Source organism: Sus scrofa, chromosome 7 (genome assembly GCF_054392235.1).
Source record: "Sus scrofa isolate SSC_HxYL_T2T_F1_AM1 chromosome 7, Sscrofa_HxYL_maternal_Yorkshire_Landrace_v2.0, whole genome shotgun sequence".
NCBI lineage: Eukaryota > Metazoa > Chordata > Mammalia > Artiodactyla > Suidae > Sus > Sus scrofa.
Genome location: NC_139389.1, coordinates 105,568,194 through 105,580,257, shown reverse-complemented (window position 1 = coordinate 105,580,257; position 12,064 = coordinate 105,568,194). Strand labels below are relative to the sequence as shown.

Genomic DNA, 12,064 nt, shown 5'->3' with positions numbered 1-12,064 from the left:
TCCTCATGGATCCTAGGTGGGTTCATTACCACTGAGCCATGATGGGAACTCCCTTTTTTTTCCTTAAAAAAAAAAAAAAAAAAAAAAATTCATTTGTTCCCCACTCCATCTGCTTGTTAAGGAAAGAAGACACATTTAAGGACCTAAAACAGTTGTTTTACACTCACTCATAATTAAAACTGTTACCAAAATGCAGCAATCCAAATAAATCAGAAATGCAAATCAAAAAAAAGGCAATTTTTTATGAATACATGAGGGAAAAAAGGCCCTAGTAAAGATTTTAATTCACAGAATACGGTATCTTTCATAATTTTATTTTTAGGTTGTGTACAGCTAGCAATGTGGAATAGCAGAATACTGTGGGACAGTCAAGAGAACTAGGTCTGCTACTCATTCATTTGTTAAATGAGGAGCCAGGTCTGATTTCTACCACCAAATTGTTCTTACCTCTATAGATAAAAAGTATTTAGCAATGATGAACCGAAAGTCAACTGTGCAGAAGGCAATATATAGGCAGTGGAAAAAAAGAGGGAAATCTCCCCTGTATAGAGTTACAAACTACCTCATACATCAAAAACTTAGTGCTGTATTCACAATAGCCAGGACATGGAAACAACCCAAATGTCCATCGACAGATGACTGGATTCGGAAGAGGTGGTATATATACACAATGGAATACTACTCAGCCATAAAAAAGGATGACATAATGCCATTTGCAGCAACATGGATGGAACTAGAGAATCTCATCCTGAGTGAAATGAGCCAGAAAGACAAAGATAAATACCATATGATATCACTTATAACTGGAATCTAATATCCAGCACAAATGAACATCTCCTCAGAAAAGAAAATCATGGACTTGGAGAAGAGACTTGTGGTTGCCTGATGGGAGGGGGAGGGAGTGGGAGGGATCGGGAGCTTGGGCTTATCAGACACAACCTAGAATAGATTTACAAAGAGATCCTGCTGAATAGCATTGAGAACTATGTCTAGATACTCATGTCGCAACAGAAGAAAGGGTGGGGGAAAAAACTATAACTGCAATGTATACATCTAAGGATAACCTGACCCCCTTGCTGTACAGTGGGAAAAAAAAAAAAAAACTTAGTGCTGAATAAATACGATAAATAAGGGCTCTGTCTGCAAGAGAAAGGGGCAACACCACAAGGTCTTTGAAAATCATGATGGTTTTAAGAAGAGTTAGGCTGGAGAATAAAGAGGGCTAAGTCTCTGGAACGCAAAAGAGGAGGAAGGAAGACGGTTTCAGTCCACATGCAGTGCAGGGTAACAGGAGGAAGACTGGCATGAAAAGCAAGAAGTGAGGTCCAGCCTACACTCTTTAAATCAGCTATTTCTTCTTCCAGATAATGAAAGTGCTGAGACAATGACCACTAAAACTCACGGTTAATCTCTAGTTCTAAAAAGCTATAAGCACTTTAAAGTTCTCACTGAGCTTACCATCTTATGTTTCTAGAATTTTATTCTAGCTGGTATAGTCATTTATTTGCTGAGAAGGCAAGAAGCAATAACTGGGACTTTTGATCAGTGTGAGAGATGCTTGGGCTCAAAAGGAGAAGTACAGCAGAAAACGCCCAGCTGGGGTTAGACAGAATGAAAGTAAAGCCAGCTTCAGCAAAGTTCCGAGATACTTTCAAAATTACTATTTTAAATTAAAAGTAAAAGTTACATAGCAGAAAGACACTAAAATTGGCAAAAGCAGACTTGTATTCTAGTTCCAGCTCAGGATGTTCCATCGATAACCTGAATGAGATTTTGAGGAAGTTATTTCATTTTTTTGTTGCCACTTTTAAACTAGGGGTAACTACTAACACCTCTACCTCTCCAATACAGACACTGTGAAGGTAAGCACAAGCTAGAAGCTCATTCCTAAAGGCGCTCACCAACGACTGTCTTGATCCAAACTACCCCCAGGTAATGAGCACACAGAATGTGCCCAGCAACAAGGAACTTATTTAACATGACATTTCTGGTTTAAAACAGTATTAATAAAAGATGACTGATAAACAATCAAAAAATTAGTAATCAGCAAGATAAACCCAAACACAACTGACAATACAGCGAATATGTGAGACCACCATCAGAAGCAGGTTGAAGAGCAAAACAAAACAGCACAGGTTCCTACCTGGTTGCTTGGATCTAGGCCAGCATAAGAATTTCTTGAACTGCAACCAACTGGGGGTGTGGCCTCTCGAATGAACTCGGACATTTCGATCCCCCCACCAGGATCACTGTTGGGGGAAAAATGAGAAAAGAAGAGTAACTTTCATTATTCTACCACAAATGGTTTTTCTTCTTGTTTAAGCTATTTTGTCTGTAAAATTAAGAGGTTCATATATTTAATACAGCAATTGGAAAAAAAATTCTTCTTCAATAAGTCTGATAATTTCAACTATTTTATAACCATGTCACTGCTCCAAAATATTTACAACTCTCTCCCAAACTGCCTACATCCAATCCAACATTAGAAACTGGCCTTAAATACAACTGTAGCATACCAAATACAGCACATATTTTATGTTAGGTGCCATAAAACCACTCTAGCAAAGACACAGCTTGCCTTTTGTTTTCCAGTAGCAAAGAGAAATCTATCACTTGTAGATCTCACATTACCTGATCACTCCAGGAGCACGGCCTGATTGTGCTGCATGAACATGCTGAGAACTGTCCTTGTCAAGCTATTTGTACCTGTGTTTTTTAAGTTAACAGAATTTAACTGGGATACTAACTTGTCTTACAGAACCAGAAACCTAAGATTTTAAATTTGCACATGTTGAGTTGGAAGGCCTAAGTTAAAAAAGTGAAATGATGCTACATAGAAACAACAGGTAGTAGAAAGAGAGAGAGAAAAGTACTAGGTTCAAAGAACAGAGAGGATATCCACATATAGTACTTACAGATAATGGGATTTCCCAACTGGGAAATAAGATCACACCAAACTTCAAAAAACTTTCCAAAATTTTATAATAAGTTTCCTCAAGAACACAACTTTTAAAACAATTCTGGCCTAAAAGTTATCATAACCCTATTTTTTTTTTTTTTTTTTTTAAGGACCATACCTGTGTATGTGCAAGTTCCCAGGCTACGGGTAGAATTGTAGCTGCAGCTGCTGGCCTACTCCACAGCCATAGCAATGCCAGATCCAAGCCACATCTGCGACATACACAGCAGCTTGTGGCAACACGGGATCCTTAATCCACTGATCGAGGCCAGGGATCGAACCCGCATCCTCATGGATACTAGTTGGGTTCTTAACCCATAGCCACAACAGGAACTCCCCCATAATCCTATTTTTGGCCCAAAGTTTTTTATTCATTCTATTTGGTACACAAAGTAAGTCAGTAAATTTTTTTTAACTATTAAGGATAAAAAGCTCTGGAATACATGCTGAACATCACTGTGGACATCACAACTTTTCTGGTGAACCACCTCCTCCCAAGTCCTCCTATGGTTCTGGGTAATGCTGACCCCATGCTCAGGTTTAGGGGTAAGCTTTACTGGTCAAAGCCAATCAGCATATCTCAATCTATTGGTCGTGGCAATCAGTAGTTCTAGAAAAAGCACATGACCCAACTTAGCCTGTTTGAAGACATCCCTTAAACATAGACTTTTCAGTAACATGAGCCATAAATTACTTTAAGCTTGCTTGGGTGGGGTATTCCAACAGCTGCAATCAAAAGATCTAGGCAGGAGTTCCCGTCGTGGCTCAGTGGTTAACGAATCCGACTAGGAACCATGAGGTTGCGGGTTCGATCCCCGGCCTTGCTCAGTGGGTTAAGGATCCGGTGTTGCCGTGAGCTGTGGTGTAGGTCACAGACGCACCTCGGATCCCACGTTGCTGTGGCTCTGGCGTAAGCTGGTGGCTACAGCTCTGATTAGACCCCTAGCCTGGGAACCTCCATATGCCGCAGGAGCGGCCCAAGAAATGGCAAAAAAGACAACAACAACAACAACAAAAAGATCTAGGCAAAAGAGAATTGGCTACAAGTAAGTACAACCTTCCATTTATGTTTCTATCACTACAGCTATTTGAATTCTAATGTATGCTTTAAATTAATGGCCTCATAACTATCATGTCTTTATTTGCTTACTGGGTCCCTAACTCTAGGCCACTGCCTACAGCTAGCTAATGTCCAAGAATGGAAATTAGCTTTGTAACTTGCTACCCATTTATAAAAATAAAACACACTAGAACTCGGCTACAAATATGATGGCCAACTCCGCACACAAATGTCCATGTGTGAGAAAAGTAGAAATATGTTCAAGTTTGTGGGCCATTTGTTATCAAGTTACTCAAGCTATCAAGGCCAAAATGAGAAATATTTTTCCATGTTGGAAAAATCTTAAGTGTCTATATACAGGCAGCTATCATCCACTGAACTACTGATGAGTAATAACCTACAACATTACTGTTCACCTGAATGCATTCTCTAATTCAGATTGCAAAGAAATCAGAAGATGGAGAGCATGGTGAAGAGCAAAGAATATTCAATACCACAGAAAGGATAGAGTCCTCATCTTGCCTAGTTTACATGCATCAGTTTTAGTGACATGTAACTTACATACCATAAAATTCATCCACTGAAATTGAGCAATTCAATGACTTTTAGTATCTTCATAAAGTTATGCAGCCATCACCACAGTCAATTTTAGAACATTTTTATCATCTCAAATGCAAACCCATTTGGCTGTTACCCACCCCATCCCTCCCCCATAAGCCCTAAGCAACCACTAATCTACTTTCTGTTACTATAAATTTGCCTATTCTGGATTTTTTTTTCATATAAATGGAATAACATAACATGTGGTCTTTTCTAACTGGCTTCTTTCACTCAGTCTAATGTTTTCAAGGTTCATCTGCATTGTAACACTTATCAGTGCTTTATATTTTTATGGCCTAATAATATTCCTGTATAGATAGAATACATTTTGTTTATTCACTCATCAGCTGATGAACACTCTTGCCTAGTGTTATACATCACTTTTAACAGCAAGTCCAAATGATCACAATTGGAACATAGTTATTATGAACAGCAAAATGAATATTACTTATTACATTCCAGTCATAGGAGCACATGCTTTACTTGAATATTCTCATGAACCATTCCCCTGAAAATTTATGATACAAATACTATCATTTTCATTTTACAGATGAAAAAACTGAAAACCAAAAGGTGAAAAACTCTGCCTAAGGTCTCAGAGGAGTAAACAACATAAGCCAAATCACTGGTATATGAAGTTCAGGTGGGAAGGCAGGCAATGCATCTTACTTCCTCAGCCCTCTCCAACGTTTATCCTATCTGATCTTTCTGAGGTTTTTCCCTACACACTTGAGTGTCATAACCAGTCAGGATTGAGATAAGATTTGAATACCAGAGTCTAAGACACCACTAATGCCTTTTAACAAACAGGCACTTAAGTTCTCTTTCCAATTCAAAACCAGGCATAAACACCATTATCGAGGGCAGATCTCTTAACCTCAGCACTACCGACATTTGGGGCTACACAACTGTCGACTGTAGGGGACCTTCCTGTACACTGTAGGATGGTTAGCAGCATCCCCGACCTCTACCCACCAGATGCCAGTAGCACTTCTCCTGGTTATGACAACCAGCAATGTCTCCAAATATTGCCAAATGTCTCCTGGGGGGCAGGGTCATCTCCAGTGGAGAAACAATAATCTAGAACTAATGCTCAGTGGCCAACAATGAGGAAGGAGGTATTAAGGGAGCCCCCCCCAAAAAAGGAAAAAACAAACAGGCAAAAAGCTTCATTTTAGAAAATATAAATCCTCTTGCAAACCTACTGTACCTTTCTCTTCTCTACAAATTCAAAAATAGAACTTTTAGTCAGCTATCAGTGTCCCAACATAATTTCTTTCTCTTTCATTGTATGGCGCACCCACGGCATATGCAAGTTCCCAGGCCAGGGACTGAATCCAAGCTACAGCTGCAACCTACACCGCAGCTGTGGCAACACTAGATCCTAAACTCACTGCACCTGGCAGGAGAGCGAACCCACTCAGTCAAATTCTTAATCGACTGCGCCACAGTGGGAATTCCCCTAACACACAAATTAACTAAGAATTTTCTTTATTAGCAAGACTTGCATACTTTTGGTCACGGAGATTTCATCATATACCTGGAAAGTATCGTAGTTTACAATTCTCACAGAAGTAATTTACTGCAATAAGCAATACACCAAATTTAGGGAATTTCTATCTTTATATCTTAATTTCCTCATGTGTTAAAAAGAAAATACCAGGAGCAGAGGAAGGCAGAAAAGCAGAATGGGTCTAATCTGAATTATAAAAGAGACTTCACAAATTAATTTAATTATTTTCATTAACTTCTCAGGCTTTAATTGGAACTTTACGGCACCATTACAGTACTAAACTTACAAATCTAATCTGAACACAAGGATGTTCATCAAAGTATGAATGGATAAAAATAAAGTTCCTAAACAAAATAAACCTTCAGAAACTTTAAAATTAACCTGCCTATATTTTAAACGAATCCTTAAATTACAATAATGAAAAGAAAATATGATCTGTCTCCAAATATTTGTATTCAAATCCTAAAAGTCAATGTGCTCAATTTCTTCTTCTAAAACATTAGGAATGTAAGGCAAACATGAATGACTTTGACTCTTTCTCTAAAGAGTTAATAAGCATTTCTGAATTGCTATGCCACGGCCAAGGAAAACCAAAAACACATGTAGTATGAGTCCTACTATATTCATTCATTCATGTAACAAATTGACAGCTGTAATGTACCAAGCATAGTATTTTCCTGTTCATTTCTGTTCCTCAGAACAAAGATTTACAAGTGGCAGAGTGGAGGAAAGGAGATGTCAAAAGCAAAAATCTACAACAAAGATCTTATTTAATAATGAAACCTGAAAACTCTCTTTAAGATTAGTAGAAGACAAGGATATATACCAACACTATTTCAACTGATTTTGATTGATTTCAATTGGCTATAGCTGTTAGAAGTTAGAGCCAATGAAAAGTTAAACAAGAAGCATAGGGATTGAAAGGAAGAACTAAAACTGACATCATTTATAGAAAATTTTTAAAAACCTACAAAATTTTACCATTAATAAGGAAGTTGAATAAGGTTACTGGATACAAAGTAGCTTGCTACACTACATTTAATGGGAGAAAAACAAAAAGTAAGTACAAAAATCATATAACAGCAGAAAAAAAATAATTTGGCAAATTTAATAAAAGCTATGCCAGTCTTTTAACGGAGAAACAATAAATCTTTACACTGAAAGACATTAAAGAAGACTAAATAAATGCAGAGATTCAATATGGTAAAATATCAATTCTCAGCAGAGGAATCTACATATCCAATGTAATTCCAATAAAAACCCTAAGTTCTTTTCTTTTTTCTTTTTTTAGGGCCACACTGCAGTATATTGAAGTCCCCAGGCTAGGGGTCGAATCTGAGCTATAGCTGCCACCTATGCCACAGCCACAGCAACACAGGATCCACGCCACGTCTACAACCTACACCACAGTTCACAGCAACACCGGATCCTTAATCCACTGAGGGAGGCCAGGGATCGAATGGCATTCTGATGGATACTAGTCAGGCTGGTTACCACTGAGCCACTATGGAAACTCCAAAACCCTAAGTTCTTACAGACTTTGCCCAGCAAACTGTACATGTATATATCAAAGATCAAGGAGCCAAGAATAGCAAAGTCAGTCCTAAAAAAGAACAAGAGAGGAGGTTTGTCCCACCAGGTATCAAAAGTCATGCTATAAAGATAACAGCAATTAAGATAGTGTGGTAACTGCACAGGATAAACAACTTGATCAAGAGAACAGACTACAGCTCAGAAACATACCCTCCTCATAGGAAAACTTAATTTATGACAAAGTAAATAACACAGATTACCAGGACAAAGTCTGTTTAACAAATACTGATTAAACTAATTATTAATAAAGAAAAAAAAGTCCCAAATCCTTATTTGGCAAAAGATCAAAATAATTTACAGTAAACCTGAAATGTGAAAAGAAAAATGAAACTTAAAAATAAGGGAGTTCCCTAATGGCTCAGAGGGTTAAGGATCTGATGTTGTCACTGCTCTGACTTGGGTTCGATACCTGCCCCCAAACTGCCACATGCCATGTGCACAGCCAAAAATAAAACCATAAAAAGACAATATAGGGAAATACCTTGTTTTTCCTTTTTATGGCTGCACCTGTGGTATATGGAAGTTCCTGGGCTGAGGATCAAATCGGAGCTGCAGCTGTCAGCCTATACCACAGCCACAGATTTGAGCCACATCTGCAACCTACATCACAGCTTGCGACAACACTGGTTCCCTAATCCACTGAGCAAGCCCAGGGATCAAACCCACATCCTCATGGACACTATGTTGGGTTCTTAACCCACTGAGCCACAATGGATAATTCTCTTTCTGATATATCTGTGGGAAATAATTTCTTAAATAAGATGAAAATGTTAATTACAAAAAAAAGATAAATGTATATTAAATTTAAGAATGTATGATAATCATAAATTTTAAGAAAAGAAAAATGACAAGCTACAAACTGAGAAAAGATGTATGGAATGTATATAACCAATAAAGGAGTAGTTTAATGAATACATTTTTTTAAAAATCCTTTTTCTTAAACAATAAGAAAAAGAGGACCCCAAAGAAAAATGAAACAATAAATGAATGGGCACTGGAAAGAGCAGAAAGCTTAAAATGACCATATATGCAAGATAAGATGCTCAACCTCATTAGTTATCAGAAAGGATACGTCAAAGTCAAAATGATACACTTATAACACTTACCTGTTAAAATGACAAAATGTTACAACTGACCAGTAGCAAATATTGATGACAATATAAAATAATGACTTTCACAAACAGTGACAGTATAAACTGGTACAATCATTTTGGCAGAATGTGAAAAGACCCTGTGAACCAGCTTACATATACTAGATATACACATATGTACCAAGAGACATGTACAATAATGTGTTATCAGAGCAAAAAAAACTAGAAATAATATGAATGGCTATCAAGAGAAGAACAGATAAACTGTAGTCTATTCCCATAGCAGGAGAATACACAGCAGCAAACGTGATATACACTTCTGCACACAAAAAAGCTCTTCACAGAGAAATACATACAGTATGATTCTGATTAGGATGTCATAAGGCAGACAATATTAAATAATATATGTTTAGGAATACCTACAAAGACTGTATTAACAAAAAGTAAAGGACTCACTAACAGAAAATTCAAGATAATGGTCACTCCTGAAGAAAAAAGAGTAGAATGAAGTGGGAAAGGAATACATGAAAACTCGTATGGTATTTGTATCATGTCCTATTATGTGGGTAATTAAGTATGCACTTGATTATTACACTCTAAATTATACATATAATTCATACAGTTTGGAAATACATATATTTCACAATAAAAAATTTTGAAAGCTAAAAGAAGATAGAAAAATTCAGTAACAAAAGCAATTAAAAAATACACACAATTATCCAGAACTAATAAGTACTAACAACTATTGCACGATTACCATGTATCAGAAGTGGTTCTAAGTGCTTTATATATATGATCTCATTTATGCTAATAATCCTATAAGACAGCACTATCATTTCTCATCCTCCAGATGAAAAAGCCAAGGTATAAAAAGCTTGAGTAACTCTCCTGAGGTCATACAATCACGAAGTGATTCAAGCCCCTGGCAGATTAAGTACAGAATATATTTTCTGTTTGCTTACCCAGTGAATAAGGGTATGCATTTCCTATCAGAAATAGAATAAAGAAGTATGTAGAACCAACTAGAAAGACCTGAAGTTTTATGAGACATAGAAGACAAGTGACTAAATGGATATATATAGACCACGTCTCTGAGGGATTCCTATTTTAAAAGTTGACTTCTCTTCAGATTTAATACAATTATCATCAAAATTCTGAAATTTTCTGGAAGATGAGCACACAAAGGAATATATCACACACATTGAAAAAAACTAAGTAAGTATATGCATTGGAACAACTAAGATAATACTGAAAGAAACATACTGAATAGGGATTCACACTGCTCAGTATTAAGTATATCAGAAAGCCATAAAAAAAAATAGCATGTTATTAACAAAAAGAGAATTCAACGGGGCAGAAAACAAAGCCCAGAAATGCACATAATAAAAGTATGCTATATGAAAAGCAAGAACTTGAAAATTACCAGGGGAAAAATGCATTGTTCACTCAGTGTTGTTGGTACTAATAAACTTAAGAAAGGAAATTAGAATGTTTCCAAATTGACTTCAATTTAAGAGTAAAAAATAAAATGATAAAAATACTGAAAGTAGATACAGGTGGACATTTACATAATTTGAGGGAAGAAAAATTATCTTACAAAACTTGATATCAAAGATAAATCTAATAAACATTCACAGACTAAAACAGATCACAGAAAAGTAAATTGTGGCATATAAATACATAAATAAAACACCATTAAGTGAGGAAAAAGTATTTGGCACAAAGTCAGAGCTGATACCCTTCATAAATATCTTCTCTAAGAGAAAAAAAACTAACCACTGAGAGAAAAACATACAATTCACAAAATAACAAATATAAATGGAACAACACAAGAAAAACACCTCCATTTCACCTGCAATCCAAAAACTGAAAAACTAATCAATGAGATATCTACCAGTTTGTGAAAATACTAAGTACTCAGTGTTGTCAAATCTGCAAAATGAAGAAGCCTTCAAACTGCTTGTCTTAGTAATTAAAGGGAAATTTGGAATTTGGCAATACAGACTAAAAGACTTTTAAAATAGGTCTAGCTTTCTAGTACTTCTACTTCTGGTAAATCACGATAAAAAAATTAATCAGGAGTTCCCATCGTGGCGCAGTGGTTAACGAATCCGACTAGGAACCATGAGGTTGCGGGTTCGATCCCTGCCCTTGCTCAGTGGGTTAACGATCTGGCGTTGCCGTGAGCTGTGGTGTAGGTTGCAGACGCGGCTGGGATCCCTCGTTGCTGTGGCTCTGGCGTAGGCCGGTGGCTACAGCTCCGATTCGACCCCTAGCCTGGGAACCTCCATATGCCGCGGGAGCAGCCCAAGAAATAGCAAAAAGACAAAAAAAAAAAAAAAAAAAAAAAAAAAAAAAAAATTTAATCATTTAAACTTTAAACATATTTAAATTTAAATTTGAAAATTACTGAAATAACCCGAAAACAAGATAGCTAAATTATGGTATACCCACAAAATGGAATACTGTGTAGTTATTTAAAAAATAATCACAGAAAAAATGTCTTCACTAGTTAAAAACATTTCCTGAGTACCTATCAGTCCCAGAGCCTGTTACAGAACCTAGGAATATAATAGCCCGCAGGAAAAACAATGCCATGCCTTCAAGAAGCTTATAATGTAAACAAATGATTAAGTAAGATATATTTCAGACCGTGATTAATGGTATTAACAAAACTATTACAAAGGTAAAATATCTGTTTAATGAACAAATAGGGGAATCACTTACAGACAGACAAAAAACTAAATCAATGAGAGAAAAATGTAATCAAAAAGAGACAAATAAAGCCTTTTAGTGCACTGGGGAATATATAGAAACATTACGTGTCTTAATAAATGAGTACAACTTTTAATGATATTACTGACATCTTGATACCTGAAACATTACATATTATACTGAGTGGAAACATGGCATGGTGAAACGCATGAACTCCAGAGTGTAACTGTCTAGATTATTTGATCTTTCTCATTTTACTTTCCACATGTGTAAATCAGGGATAGTAACAACACCCACCTCATAAAACTGTTTTGAGGACTGAATAATCTTAAAAATATTAGGTGCTCATACAGTAACTGTTTAAGAATTACATTAGGGGTACCTGTTATTTCTATAAAATCACAATAGCTTTTGGCTCTAATAAAGTAAATCCATCTGTCCAGAATGAGAAAGTGAGTGAGGCCAAGGCAATGGGATAGACTGTGACTGAGAGCAGTAGGGGGACTATTTTAGCTGGGACAGGAAAAGAAAGA

The 12,064-nt window shown here is 36.5% G+C and overlaps 1 protein-coding gene across 11 annotated transcripts in view; it reads right to left on the bottom strand.

Moving 5' to 3' along the window:
• The window catches only part of PCNX1 (pecanex 1), a 173,320-nt gene that overhangs the window by 116,092 nt on the left and 45,164 nt on the right, over positions 1 to 12,064 (bottom strand). For 10 of the 11 annotated variants that reach the window (XR_014811080.1, XM_021099419.2, XM_021099421.2 and 7 more), the window contains exon 3: positions 2,144 to 2,249. Coding sequence is in view for 6 of the 11 variants with exons in the window: in XM_021099419.2 (XP_020955078.2) it covers positions 2,144 to 2,249 (106 nt within the window). In the remaining 5 variants the exon portion in view is untranslated. Of the gene's footprint in view, positions 1 to 2,143; positions 2,250 to 12,064 lie in introns of those variants that run through there. The other variant, XM_084969637.1, reaches the window with a different exon arrangement.